A 15925-nucleotide genomic window follows, 5' to 3' on the forward strand; every position below is an offset into this window, starting at 1 on the left:
AACCCTAAAATCAGGTATTTTTAGGCCTAATTTTGACCTAGTAATTAGGGAATTTATAAATTCTAAAATCCCTCTTAACTATGGGTCCATTATACTTAGAAAGACCCTAGATAAGTAGGGTTTGGGATAGTTATACATAAGTTTTTAATTTTAGCCAAAAAAAGTATAATTTTGACCTTAATTAGGGCTTAGTAATTAATCTAATTAAAATTTGCAAATTTCTTGACAGGATTTGGTCCTAAATAATCCCAAAAACTTGAGATAAATAGTGCATGGCCTAATTCACAATAAAACTATAGACTCCTTCATTGCATATTGCCCAACATTGCTTAATTTTGAACTTTTTAATTAAAATTTATTAAGACCTCCATTTGTAGAGGTGATTAGGTGTCTTTATGTAGAGATTAATGGAGTTAATCATCAAGAAGATTAATCTCCCCTTAATCCTTTATTCATAATCCAATGATTCACTCACAAAAATGCCCAATTTAAGCATAATCCGGGCCTAATTCTTGCACTAATCCCAAGCAGATTAATTATGAGTTAAGGTGCTTAAGAAATCAGAGATTTATTTTCTTTAATCTCTGTTAAATAACCATTCTCTAATCAATTCATTGGATGCTTTACTCTGAAGCTTAGAATTGCCTATTTAAAACTATCCTGATTTGCACTAATCATTCACTAATTAAGAATATCATAAATATGATGATTGAAGGATTTTATTAATCTGTAGGTGCAGGTCTTAAGAAGATTAAATTCATGCCAATAATATTCCTTACTTTAACCTCCCATCAAGAAGTAGAAATTGCGTACTAGACTAGCCCAATTAGTGTTATAATTAAGCACTAATCACACACTTGATTAGGCACTTTTAAACCATGAATTTGTAGAGATTATAAGCTTTAATATGAAAAAATTAAAAGGTCATTTTGGCTGGAAAATATATCAATCCCTAGATGCTTTATATATAAACTTGAAATTGCCTTGGATAACTGCCCAATTCTTGCCCCAATTAGGCCATTAATTAACACTAATACAATTTCACTTAAGCATGTATTTGAATTCATCTAAGATCATTTTTTTATGTGTATTAAATGATGATAATTAATCATTTGCTAATGAACCATTAATCATTAAGACTATGCTTGAATCTAACTAGATTTTTGCAAACAAGAATCGAAGGGGTTAACTACCCAGGGTTAATTGCTTTGATGAAGATGATTTGATGATTTGAGAAGCTCTTAATCCACATCCTTCTTCATTCCTCTTGGTTCAAACCTCTTGCTTAACACTAGGTTGGTAACCTAACAGGACATAAAAGTGTCCTTTCAGGGTTTTAAAAAAAACCTCCAAAACCATAGTAGATCCACTCATTTTGTAAAATCCTTTCATGAGATTATAGTTCAAGGCCTACTACACATGGAAAAAATAAGACACTTGTAAAATTTCTCATCTTTTGGTCACACCAAGCCTCCAAAGTTGATGGACCAGTACATTTTCATCAAAACAGTCATTTCTTATGTTTTGTTGCATAAAAATAAGATTAAGGATTTTTGTAGGACTTGAGATAAATTCCCTAGTTAACTTCAATGGGTTGGTGATCAGAACATATGATTGCTTCACACTCACTTTTTTTTGTTTTTCCAAAAGAAATAGGTACAAAAAAGTTGAATTTTTACCATTCTGCAAACCTATCATCAAAGTTTCTATAGCGACACTCAATACAAATAATATATGCATGTTTTCTTAGTTCCCTATTGTCCTTTAGGTTCATAAGGAGCCATGGAGCATGTCAAAAGAATAATACATCTCTTACCAAGGGGAATCTTGGGGACAAAGATGAAGTGCTAAATACAGCAAACATGAAAAAACTGGGTTCAACATTATGAGTTGTAGAATCCCATAGAAACTATTCAGTATCTAGCCAAATTTGATCCTTATGACTAGATATGGTTACTACCTACAAAATGCATGTAGTTGTCACAAGAAACTAACAATATTGAAAAATCTATACTTGATATACTAAAATGTTTCGTTTTCTTCTATAATTGAAAAAATCAACCATCGTTGTCTACTATGCAAAATAGGGTATTAGGTGCCCCAAAACTCAGGGAATATTAGCTTTATGTTACAATATGCGACATAGAAAATCAAAACTACATTTGGATATCATGAAAGCCACCAAAAAAATCATAGAAGAGCTAAAATTGGCTAAAAAACAGGATTTGACAATTTTTGTAATATAACTTACAACTTTAACATTTATTTCTCCCTAGAAGCATCACGACATGTTGAGGACTACTAAATATAGTTCTCTAGCATTATAGACCTCACAAACATGAATTCTAGAGTGGTATAGTTGCAAAAAGTTGAAAAAAGGCAAAAACAGGACCCGTTTTTTCACACAGTTTAGGTTGTGAAATGTTGTGCAAGGACAAGGTTAAAGATGGAATTGATATTCCAAAAAAATGTCAAGTTTTTTTCAGCTCATGAGACAACTTTCTAGACAGATAGCACCTCAAAATCCATTTTGAAACTCTTGACATAATTCAAGGAAAATGGTCACTTAACAGGACATAAAAGTGTCCCAGGACATAAAAGTGGCCCATTACCAACCTAGTGTTAATGATGATTATGTACTTAATTTGCAATACTTAGTGTATAGAGTGTAATTATCACTATGCTCTATACACTAAGTATTGCAAATTAGAGTGATGACTTGAAAAAAGAAGAGGAAACAAAAAATGTCCCCTCTAACTTCAAGAAATTTGCCATACAAGACTGAAATATTATTGTACAACATCCTATGAGACAAAAACTAGAAGAGCTAGTTGTGTCCTATGATGGCCTTGAAGATACTAAACAAGTGGACATAGCTAAGCCAGGTATGGAACTAAGGAATGGGTGTATAGCCACCAATTTAACCCAAGCTGAAGAAGATCTATTGGTTACCCATTGGTTACTACTCTCAAAGAGTATTGAGACATATTTTCTTGGAGTTATAAACATATCAAAGGGGTAGATCCTAAAATCTGCCAATATACAATTCGTATGAGGGAGGAGGCTAAGCCATCAAAACAACATCCATACACATATAATGATAACTTTGGAAATACAATCAAAGAGGAGATTGAAAAGCTTCTAGAAGCTGAGTTTATCTATGAAATTGAGCATACATAGTGGGTTTCACCTATTATGGTAGTGACCAAGAACCATGGAAAGGTTCATAACTCTTATCCATAAAGGTTGGCTACTTCTCCATTGGCTAAGAAACAACCCTTGCTTATCATGCTTATGGTGGGCTGCTAGAGCTGATTACAAAAAGAAAAAATACGTTGTCATAAAAGAGCTTCCAAAGCCTCGTTTCAAGCCACCTTCAACCCTCCCACTCAAAACATGTTGGGCTACTTTTGCACCATCAATGCACCTCCAAAATGGGCATTCACAACTTAATTAATCAAGGAGCAAGCCATACATCTTCAAGCTTTGTTTTCACATATGCCCCCACCTTCATTGTTCACAACTCTCTCAAGAGAAGCATGTATCACTTAGTAATGGGGAGACTATTCTCTTGTCATTCAAACCACAAAGTTAAGTTGCCAGTAATAGGTTTATAGGTATAAGCATCAAAGTCAAGCACTTTGTAAAAACAATATGCTTAGGGGCCAGACCTAAGCTTCGTAATAATTCTATGAAATATTATTGCTTGAATATGTCCCTATTTGGCTAAGTATCCAACCATCATCATTGGTATATACTTAACATCCCATTCCTTTAATATGTGCAGCATAAGTTCTCTAAGAGATCTAGTCCATTATTGGATTTATTCAGCACAAATTTGTGAGGTTGAGTGTTCGATCCTCTTCTACAAATGCCTCTTAACCGACTAATTTGGTATTTTTCTTAAGTAATCGTAGGATTTTTACACTACGTTATTGTACGTTGTGCATCGACTATGTGGCATATAGATGTCCCATCTTTAGACATTGCATTAAACACACTTTATTAGAATCTTGAGCACATGCACATAACATTTTATCGTAATAAATAGAAGGCAAGTATTACCATGCCGTTTCCTTTTCTCCACAACCTACCACAATATGTAGATAGGGGGGAGTCATAATTCTCGGCTTCTACCATGTGCTAGACTACACAACCTCCAGGCAAGGGGGAGAGCACCGGCAGCATTTCTCCACACTAAAGGACAATAGTTTGGCACAAGGGTGGTATAATCAACAACAAGCAAGCCTCATTTAGCTCCCCTTTAACACTCTATTATACCTTCCATTTCAAGCTCATAGAATAAAGGTTAACAAATATCAAGAGCTCTTGCAAGTACACAAGCTACTATCAAGAACCTCAACTAATGGTGAGTGCACCCAACATAACACTTTAGATCTCAAGTTTCTAAAAGGATGTTTACAAGGCCTTACCTTGAATTGTATGCCAGGTTCATGTTGCTCAACACAACTTAAAAGAGCACAATTATACTTAACACCAGAACCATAAAATGTTGAACACCTCAACACCATGATCAACCTCAACACCTCTAGAAGCATCAACTACTTGAGATTTCTAGGAATGGACATGCTTTAGGAAGGGGGGAATGTTCCAAGAATGTCGAAACAAGAAGAAAAATTTCCAAAACAGGTGGAACATACCAAAATAGGAAAGTTACTATTTTTAGCTTCAAATAGAGTCAAATGAACATGTGGGTTCAACCACTACAAAGTGTATGTCAACCTCCTCACTTCAACATCATCCATTGGATATTCGAACTAAAAAAGGAAACTTTGTATATGCAACGGGTCCCATAAAAGCCTATAAATAATAATGGGCATGTAAAGTGGGCTCATAAGAGTTCCAATTTGTAACCAAATACTCATTTTTCACGGGCTCAGGTGAGTTCCAAGATGTAACACAAGAGCTTTTTAGGGTTTAGCTTTATTTAGCTGGTCAATCAAGCGTGGACACTTTTGTTAAAAAACTATTTAACTCACTTGTGAAGAGGATTTTGCACCACTTCTTATCATTAGGTTGAGTGAGCTTATATCCAAGCACTCTAGCACTCCAATCCTCCCTCTCTCCCCACTCTCATTGTGTAATCTCTATGAATTATGTCTTTCTAGCTATGAGCTTTCTAATGCAATGAAGAATAACATTCTCTCCTCTGTTTATTTCAAGTTTATGTAGATTTTCTTAAGCTTATGTCTATGTGTGAATGAGGGTATTGAATCCCTATGCTCTCTTATTTTTCTTTACACATTGGAGCTTGTTTAGTTGATTGTGGGTTTGAGTAGATTAATTTAATCTTCATATCTATTTCTTACTTTATGTTTTGGAGTTCTCTTGCATAATGTGGTAACCACTTTATTAGCTACTAGTACTTTAGTAGCCACTATACTAGTTTGTAGTAGATCGTTACAGAATTACATCGGTTCTTTCATGTGTATCCTCCATTCATCAATAATTTGCTACCAAAGTTCTAGCAAAGTTGAAAACATCACAGGGTCTGGGTTGCATAGCAACATAATTTCTATAACTAGCTTAAAAACCACAATCCATTGCCTCCAGACTATCACAAAATGGTGTTGCCATTGTTGAAGTGTATGCACAATATCCACATAATTTTTGCAATCTACAAGCTCTTGAAATATACGATATAATGTGGGGTAAAATTCAGGTAAGTTTTCATCATCTAGTTGAACTACATATAACAGAATTGGGGATTCTAATATTTGTAGCACAAACTTCCCCATGGTTTCAACTTTAGCATCTAGTATCTAAAATTTTCAAGTAGTACATGTACGTCTTCTGTATGACTGTTTGGGAGAAAAATAACCCTTATGTTTGAAAACTTTCACTTTTTAAATTGAAAAACCCCTTATATACGTATATTTTTTTGTAAGTCTACCTAATTATAAATCCCCTATTTTTTTGCACATGCTATCTTACATTTCTCTAAGTGAAATCCCTAGGTTGATTCTTAAGTTCTCTAGCAACATAACAAGATCCTTATTAGAGCAAATTTAGTCCAAAACTCATGGTTTATTCCCCCCTTCAAAGGAGCATTCAACACACCTTATAACATGAAGTCAACTTGGTGCTTTTGTTTACTTCCCTTGGATGATATGTTCTTTTGAGTTGTTTGTTGCTACTTAGTCTTTTGAGTAGGCCTATTATTAAGCACCTTGAATGTATAACCTCCCTTCCTTTAACTCTTATCTTTAAGGTGTCCTCCATTAGCATCATTATGGTTATCATCATCATCGGAATGCTTAACCCTCTTGACTATTTCTTCATCGTCCATGTCCTTGTCAAAGTCCTCATTTGCTTTAGTGTATTTGTCTTCTTTAACATCAGATTGTGCTTTTATCTTTGGCAGGATTGTGCTTTTATCTTTGTTAGAAATCCCTCAATTAGTAACTAAGATACTATTAGCTATTTATAATATTCAACTAATGACTATATCTATTCAGATAAGCCATCCGTCTCCCCACCCATATATGTGTGTTGTGTGTCTCCTTCTCTCTCTCTCACTCTCTGTCTGTGGTGCTCCCCGATCCCCTTCAATTGGTATCAGAGCTATGGTGACCGCGGAGAGCACGACGGCTTTGAGAGCTTCGAGGCGATAGCTCGCTCGCTCGCGACGGTAGAGAGATTAAGAAAGCTTGGAAGCTTTGTGAGAATGCAATGGGAGCTTGTGAGCTCAGTTGAGAGTGATGTATGCTCTTGTGGAAGCTCAGAAAGGAGTGTGGAAGACTGTGTGTAAGTGAAGGTGCTGCCCTAAAACTGTGTGCGCAGCAGCACTATTTTCAGATTCGTTTTTCTCCTTGTAGAATGCAGATCTGAGAATTCTGTCTCCGAGCCCATCCATTTCGACGTGGTCTACAACTTTGCAGAAGAAACTTTTTGCAAGTTCCTCACCGTTTTGCTGATATTCAGCTCAGACTGACTGTATACAGAAATTCCAGATTTTCTGTTGTCGCATTGTGTGCGAGTTTGATGCACTTTTGGAAGCACGGGAGATGCTTGAAGTTGAGTGCATAAATTCTGAGCTGAAGATGCAATTGCAGCTTGTGTTAAGCTTGTGGTTTGAGGGTTTTTGGTAGACTTGGGCAACGAAGTACGGAGGCGTTTACACACCACCGAAGCGGTCTCTTGAGAGACGCAGGTTTTTGGAGCACACAGGTGGAGCTTCTTTCACTGGTTTTCACAAAATACTTTGGCAGTGATTTTGTGCTTGGATTCATGGTCTTTGCGGATGGTTTGCATATGGTTATGGCACATGGTTGATGCCCATTATATATGCATTTTGGCGAGCACTTTCAAGTGCCGGTAAGCTCTCTTGAGAGCATTGTTTTTGCATTGATCAAGTTTCCGGATTGCAAATCTTTTGGCGTTTGCTTATGCGCAGTCACTCCGTTGATGTATGTTGAGTGCGGATTGCCATTGTATGTGAAAATGTGCAGCCATTTTGGCATTTCTACTCATTGGCATTGAGTAGTGTTATGGTTTATGGTAGAGATTGTACTTGAGTTTTTTGCTCAGTTTTGAGGGAAAATTCTGTTAGATTTTTCCTAGATTCTCGCCATAGTTTGTGATCGAGTGTTTACTCTCACTTTGACAGGTTTTGTCAGTTTGTACACAGTTTTGTGTTTTTGTATCCACTCTCGCAAGAGTGAGGAGTTGTATATCTTTCTTTGCTTGAGACAATGGTTTGCTCTCAGGTGGGAGAGTCTTGTGATCTCGAGCATTGTTTGCCATAGTTTTGCAGAGCTGATGCATGTATATTGAGTGTAGTTTGATGTGCATTGATTGCTCATTGTATTGAGCTTGCAAGACAATGGTTATTTTGTGTTGATAGCGATTGTACGTCGAAACTTTGGAGAAATTTTCCCATGATTTTTATGCACATCATTTATGCAATCTAGGTAGAGATTGCGGGTTGCACTCAGCATTTGCGTGCGGTGTTCTCTACAGGTGGGAGATTTGTGCGTGTGTATGCATCGATACCGCACAGTGTGGGCTTGGTGATTAGCTCACAGATGTATGCTCTATGACGGCGTGTGTGCAGGTGATCTTTAGACCGAACAAGTCATAACTTCTTGGAGAAGTTTTGGGCTAATTCTTTATGCGCTACGGTTGGTAGTGTGGGGCTGAATTACGGACTGTTTTTGGCCATGCAAGAGGGCTGAGAATTTTGTAATTTTGGGCTGAATTTCAGGGCTGATTCGGTGAAGATTATGCACAAGGTTATGGTCGTCATGAATGCGTCTTGTAAGTAGTGCGTTTGATTGCAGTGTGATACTAGAGCAGGCGAGGCTTGTATTGACATTGCGGGAGTGTGTCTCACAGGCTTTACATTGTGTTTCTAGCCATATTTGTAGACACTTTTCAGGTGTTGTTGGTGAGGTGGTTTTGCTATCTAGCTTGCTACTTGTGCTCATGGCAGAGACAGGTGATCGATTAGATTGTGACCTCTCACAGATGCGCGTGTTTGATGGTTCAGACTTTGCGGCATGGAGAGATTGTATGCTTGATGCATTGACACAGCGAGGGTTGCATCGACCATTGAGTGGTGATGCAGGTAGACCTTCAAACATGTCTGATGATCAGTGGCAGGAGCCAGAGGAGATGGCACTATCTACACTATCTTTGCACCTTGTGGAATCTGTATATGCTCTTGTTATGTATGAGGCTACTTCGAGAGCACTTTGGCGCAGATTACATGATATGTATGATAGATATGAGTCATCAAGGACTCGTGTTAGTCCCACTTCTATGTCCATGGGAGAGATTGGTCCCACACGCAAGTCTCGACGGCATAGAGACTTGACATGTTGGCATTGTGGACATAGAGGGCACATTAGGCGTCGATGTTTCAGGCGTTTGAGACAACGGAGGCAACAGATGCGTGATGCAGATTTGGGCATGACAGATGCTAGTGAGATCAGTACGGTGGTTATTGAGATGGTTGTATCGGCGATGTCACATTTACATCTAGCTTGTCTTCAGACAATCTTATGTCTACGGATTGCATATCGGATTGCACATTGTCTTCACATTGGTTACTAGATTCAGATGCTACATTCCATGTCACGTCGCATCGTGAGTGGTTTAGCACGTTTTCTAGTGGGAGACTTGGTTGTGTGCACATGGCTGATGGTGTTGTGTATGACATTGAGGGTACAGGAGAATTATGTTTGTCCTTGCCCAGTGGTATGAGATTTACCCTGCGTCATGTGCGTTATGTGCCAGATCTGAGACGGGATTTGATCTCAATCAGACAGTTACGAGATAGTGGATGTCAGATTTCGCTACGAGAGCGAGATTTTGTGATGCATTTGGGTTCGCTAGTGATTGCGAGAGGTGCCAGGAGTGGTACAGGTTACCCATTGCATGTGGATCACGCGAGAGACGGTGTTGTCTCTGTGATCATGCAGCCAGGTAGACAGCGAGAGAGCAGGCGAGTCTCTTTTGCTTGTGGGTTGCAGGATGCTTTGCATGGAGTACAGAGTAGTGAGCTTGTTGTGCACCCAATTGGGGCACGACTTGAGCAGTCACACAGAGAGGTGACAGAGTCAGACATGCATGCTTTGCTAGTGACTGAGCAAAGCAGAGAGTCAGTTGTGTGAGATACTTCTATGCAGGATAGACAGGTAGAGCGATCTTGCTCTAGTGAGTCACGATAGGAGGACGTTGTGCAAGAGTCTATGCATACGGAGTTAGAGCATGAGAGCTCTAGTGAGTCACAGCAGATTGAGTGGTCATGTTTGCAGTGGATGATTGCAAAGGAGGCTGAGACGTCAGCGATTATGCAATCATTCTTTTCTATGCTCGACAGTGAGCATGGGGATATAGTTGTGCAGGATATGTCTTCCAGCAGACACCTAGAGTAGCTGGTTTGCTCTAAGGTTGCACGACAGGTTGATGCGTCTTTTGCGGACAGTCGGGAGATGCATGTGGCTGACACGCCTTGTCAGTCAGAGATGCCTATTGCCAGGGATATATATGTTGATGCATGCTCCGTAGAGCTAGCAGGGCCTGCTAGCATTGCATCGGCATTCGGTGGTCTCATGTATGAGATGCTGATCTTGAGACCGGATATCGCAGCTGTAGTGGGAGCATTTGCAGTTGGGGTTGTCAGTCGTTTGTTGACTGATGATGGCATAGTGCACGAGGGAGATATGCAGGTATTGCGTACATACTTGCAGTATGTGTGCGGTACGTCTGGTGGTGTATGGACTTACACGGGAGCAGGACAGTCGGATGCACACGATCACAGCCAGCCAGTGAGCATCGGTTGAGAGCGGTTTTCTGTCGCCTTTTGTAGTCTTCAGACTAGGTTCTCTTGCTTAAAGGCACAGTCGTCTTTAAGTGGGAGGTTGTTGGGGTATAGGCGTCTGTGCCTTGCCCGGCCGCCAAGAGTCTGGGCGCCCATTGACTTGTATACCTTATACATAGCATAAGTGTATAGGGGGCTGCTCACTCTTTGAGTCTCCCCACCCATATCTGTGTGTTGTGTGTCTCCTTCTCTCTCTCTCTCACTCTCTGTCTGTGGTACTCCCCGATCCCCTTCAATTGGTATCAGAGCTATGGTGACCGCGGAGAGCACGACGGCGTTGAGAGAGAGAAGGAGACACACAACACAGATATGGGCGGGGAGACTGTGAAGTGGCAGCTCCCTCTATACAGTATACTCACTATAAGTATAGGGTAACAGTGGCCGGGCGCCCATGACCTAAGCGACCGGTCAAGGCACATAGGCCTTAACCCCTTCAATTGGTATCAGAGCTATGGTGACCGCGGAGAGCACGACGGAGAGTGAGAGAGAGAGAGAAGGAGACACACAACACAGATATGGGTGGGGAGACTGTGAAGTGGCAGCTCCCCCTATACAGTATACTCACTATAAGTATAGGGTAACAGTGGGCGGACGTCTATGACCTGCGCGACCAGTCAAGGCACATAGGCCTTAACCCCAACAGGAATCACATCTTCTTTAACCTATGTGATAGCAGCTTGTGATGCTCTTACTTGGCTTCTGGCCCCTCTCCTCCATGGGTTGTCTTTGTATCATTTTGTTCCATCCATGAGCCGAGATTATGGACATGCTTTCATTCTCAATCCAACCATGAGATGTTATGTTGTATTTTGCTGACAACTCTTTATTTTTTTATGGAATAGAATTAGCCTTGCCTTTATCTTTCTTTTTTTTTAAAGGTCCAACAATATCACTTCATTAAGGAAGAGGTCTTGAGAGCAACATCCACAAGTAGTCTATGTGAGTATATAGAGGAGCACGTAGTTGACATTTTCCATGATCTTAATAAGAGTTGAGCAATATGCAAATTTTGGACTTTTCTTGGGAGTCATTAGATGGAGCTGAGATGGAGGGGAAGTATTGAGATGTCCGAACTAACCCTCAAGTGACCATTGTGGCATTCATATACAGGCATATCAAAACTTGACTCGAGAGATGGATGTATGTATGTTTTTTACAATTGGGATACAGCACTAGTCCACCTATCAAGTCATGGCATACTTATCATGCAAGCTCATCTTAACAACATGTGGATCCCATGTTGATTAATGACCACCTATACGAAATACTCTAGTATTTTAAATTATCGTAACATCACTTTGTTTTTTAGTAGAGAAGAAGAAGATTTAAACCCTCCACTTTGAGACTCTCAACCATTGCACCTCTAGAGCATCAATTGTGATGAAAGCTTCCCTTACATGCTTTTTTAGCCCATAATTTTCAAATAGATCCTCCTTAATCACAAAACCATGAAAGCACTACGTGCTCAAAATCAGGAATGACGCTCATTGAGCACTCCCTACACGCAAAGATGTGATCCACACCTTCATTCAAACGCACAAGTCTCTTGTGCAAAAGACCATTGCATGTTAACTTTACTATCCTTTCTCACAAGATTGGGGCGGGGGACACTTTCGTGGTGCAATCTTCATTCTTGCATATGCAGAGAAACTATTTCTCCCTGCTCCAACTCTTCTTGATACCAAAACCTATGTATGAATAGGAAGTAAGACATGTATTGGTACACACCCAAATAGCTATGACATCATCTAAGGGCAAGTTGATAAATGGTGACCATGGGAAGGGCAAGAAAGTCGAGACATCTCAGTAAGAAAACAAGGCAAGCAAAAAGCTTCTTTATGAGGTGGCAGCCTGCTTGTTTTGTACGTTATTGACATTCAAGAATGTATGGCATATCACATCAATATCATAAGCTCGATGGAAGTGGCAGCAAGGAAAATTTGGTAGCTTACAGCTGATTATTTAGCCATGCCTTTGCAGGATGGGCTATGATATATACAACTTCTGAGAGTATCAATGAATTGTTCTAGTGAACGATATGAAGAACCACCTTGCTGTAGAGTACCATGTGCCAGACCCTTCCATGTGGACAAATTTAGGTGGAGTTCCTCGGAAGAAAGTACACTCAAAACACCACTTTCAATCTCCTCTCTTGTTATTAGTCCATTTTGTCCCTCCTTTGAGAGGCCAATCCCAAGCTTCCAAATTCTAGCTATTAGCAATGCATTTAGACGTTGGTCATGCATCATCGGGTAGCACAACATTGGAACACCCATGCTAATGCTCTCCAAAACAGAGTTCCACCCACAATGTGTTAGAAATGCACCAACAGCAACATGTCCCAAAACTTTGATTTGTGGGGCCCACTTGACCACAAGGCCTCGGTCACATGTGCGGTCTAAAAATCCTTCAAGAAAGCTCTGGTTGCTATCCCGGAGGACCCATAAAAATGCTTGATTACTCTGCTCAATTCCGAAGGCGAGCTCTTCAAGCTCTTGTGGGGCTAATGATGCAATACTGCCAAAGGACACATAGAGGACAGATCTTGGGGCTTGTTTATCTAGCCATTCAATGCAGCTACTTTCTTCTTTGTAAAAGCTAACACTTGAGGCTCCTTTATGATCACCACGTGGCACGACTGGCCCAATATAATGCACCTTTGTTTCACATGATGCACATGCCTCCAGGCTAGGACCCTCCAGCTCTTGAAATGTGTTCACAACGATGCATATTGTATCTTCAAGTCCATTCATCCTCTCCATGAACATTTTCACATGCTCTGGCTCCTGCATTGCCAATGTAGAGAAATATTCTGATCGTGCAATGGGAACACCAGCTGTCATCTCATCATCACCTAAATCTGTGATAACAAGTAACTAAGCATTTGTTAAAGCTTTATAATCGTGCTTTTACAGAACAAAAGAGCTCGCAGAAAATATCTCAAATGTAAAAAAGGACTAAGGCAATTGTGATACACATAACAAAGGGCTAAGCATTCCGAAGGCAAGCTCTTAGATAACTTCACGCAACACATGAAAGAGTCATAGTAGCGTTTTGTGGGCCACCTAAGGGATCTTTTCCCCACATAGATAAAAAATGCATGAATCAAATTGCAACCTTTTACAGACATTAAAGAAACTGTAGGAAGCTTATAGCAAGTTATTACATAGAGCAAGAATTGCATGAAGCTAATTGCAAAGTTGTTACTAACCTGAAACCTTCAATTTTCCACTCTTTAGCTCAACAGCAGTAGCCAAAGAGGCTCCATTCGATGTCCAAAAGAGTACTCTTTGAATCCCGAGCTTGGTTGCAAGGGAACATGTCCAAGGGAAGAAAGAGTCTGAGATGATACATGTGATGGGATGTGGTGTAGCCCTTGACCTCACCACCATCTCTTCTATCATGCCCTGTTTGCAAAAGAGTACACCTTAGCTAAGAGCCTAACGCACTAAAGTGCAACCAAAAACACACAGGCTCTTCACACACATTAGTGCCTAAGGAGACTTGGATATTGGTTCTTACACTTCTGGAAGGGTACCCTAGGTGCCAACTTGATTAGCTTCCTCAAAGAAAATTGAATCAAACCTTAGACAGATTTCCTCTAGCGTAGAGCCTCAAATATACTATATTTAGCTTTAATATCAGCCTCTAGGGGAGATGAGCCTCACAACAAACCGCTCAGCAACTATGAAGGCTGAAAAAAGGTGGAAATTTCATGCATCTGTCACTTTTCCATTTGCTAAAAGCACAGTTCTAAGAGGCCCAAGAGGAGGGATCAACACTCAGGGAACCCTGCAGGAATTTTCTTGTTGTAGAAATAAAGAAACAAGTTGCAAAATCTTTGCACATAGGTCACACTGATTTGAAGAATGGTTACATGCATGTATATTATAATGTGAATAGCAAATATCCATGTATATAAATGTAGGTGGTTCAAAGCGGACACTGCTGGAATGGACACAATATCAGCAGCTAGGAAGAAAAATTTACCCATCAATAGCTTGCTGACAATAGCCTCTGGGAAGCCATTCCCAGGAGGAACTCTGACGAGTGGCGGGAGCTGTGAGCCAGTTTTCAAGTGGGAATGGGGAGATGGAGGTAATGCTCAAATTACCCAATCATCCATCAGCGTACAGTACAGGGCCATTCTCCAACCAAATTGCAGCTCTCTATTGATAGCAATGTACGAGTCAAGGAGATTTCTATTCATAAGAAGAATGATCTCTCATTATATGGTGGGGGTTCATCCTCCAGTGACCCCCAACCATGACGGAGTATAGAATGGGCATTCAGGAGCCCATTCTGTTGGTCAGGGAGCGCATTCGGTTGGTTGAGGCAACCCTCCCCAACATCCGTCATGGTCGTGGGTCAGACACATTCTGACCTAGCAGGTCATAGTTGACCTGCAGATCTGCTGTACTTAGTTCTGCAGACGATGATGTGGGCATCCAATCATTGGGAAGTCAGGAATCACATTCCAAGTTCTGACAGGTCATAATATGCTGCATTCCTCGTGCTGACAGGTCATGGTCTCCTTCATCATGCATTCCCACTGCTGATGGGTCAGCTTCTGCTTCAACCTCACATCACATCAAATCGTGCCAACTATACACGTGTCCTCCCCACGACCATGATGGTTGTGAACGGCCCTTGGTAGGGCCATTCACAGTAGCAGGCTCCCAGCTTACGCCGCCTGACCTGCTGGAATGGCCCTCCCAAAGGCCAGGATGGCCAGCTGGGAGGCTGATTCGTCAGCTTCCTTGAAACATGATTTTACTTAATGTGTGAGAGAGCGATCAGAGATGTGGGTGTGTTTTCGATGGGAAGCGTACGTTCCTCTCTCTCTCTCTCTCTCTCTCTCTCTCTCTCATACCTAATAAAATACCTGGTGCGACTCCATGCCCTTAAGGATGGCCAGCATGCTACTGACTTGAAACGAATGCTGAGAACCAGGCAATGCTTCCTGCGACCCATCAGGCATGACCTCGAATCGGATGCCTATGCTCCTCTTCTGCTCTTCTCCTTCTGCTTGAGGAAACTGCAAGCGCGCGTGTGCCTTGTCTGTGTTGAGGAAGGTGACGACGATGCCGCGAGCTGCGAGCAGGTGGGAGAAGCTGAGCATGGGAGTGATACGGCCCTGCGCAGGGAATGGAAGGACCAGCACGTGTAAACCTGCTCTCTCATGCGTCTCCATTTCGGATGCCGGACACTGGGGAGAGGGAGTGAGTGGGAGTGAGTGGGAGTTTTGTGTGAGGGAGAGAGGGAGTGAGTGGGAGTTTTGTAGGCAAACTAGTATGTGACCCTCCCGTTGCTGCGGCCAAGAAAATCTTGGAAATTAGAGATTTCTTTCTCTCTCTCTCTCACACACACACACATGAAGACATATATAGGTAGGTGTGTGTGCGCGCTCTCTCTCCTCTCACACACACACACGCGAAGACATCTCTCTCTCTCTCTCTCTCTCTCTCTCTCTCACACACACACACACACATTATATGTCTTAATGTGTGTGTGTGTGTGTGTGTGTGTGTGTGTTTTCATCCACATGTGAAGAAAATTAAACTATAGTCCTTGGAA

General features: G+C 40.9%; 1 protein-coding gene across 1 annotated transcript; it reads right to left on the reverse strand.

Annotated features, from left to right (window-relative positions):
- Positions 1 to 12097: 12097 nt before the first annotated feature.
- Positions 12098 to 15611, reverse strand: LOC147429534 (gallate 1-beta-glucosyltransferase-like). Its single transcript, XM_086495787.1, has 3 exons — positions 15234 to 15611; positions 13560 to 13755; positions 12098 to 13208 (listed from the first exon to the last, which is right to left on the reverse strand). Exons 1-3 carry the CDS (start codon positions 15540 to 15542, stop codon positions 12307 to 12309), a joined length of 1407 nt encoding a protein of 468 aa, XP_086351913.1. The 5' UTR covers positions 15543 to 15611; the 3' UTR covers positions 12098 to 12306.
- Positions 15612 to 15925: the final 314 nt, after the last annotated feature.

The sequence above is a fragment of the Adiantum capillus-veneris genome, chromosome 22 (assembly GCF_014529385.1).
Source record: "Adiantum capillus-veneris isolate H3 chromosome 22, ASM1452938v2, whole genome shotgun sequence".
Taxonomy (NCBI): Eukaryota; Viridiplantae; Streptophyta; class Polypodiopsida; order Polypodiales; family Pteridaceae; genus Adiantum; species Adiantum capillus-veneris.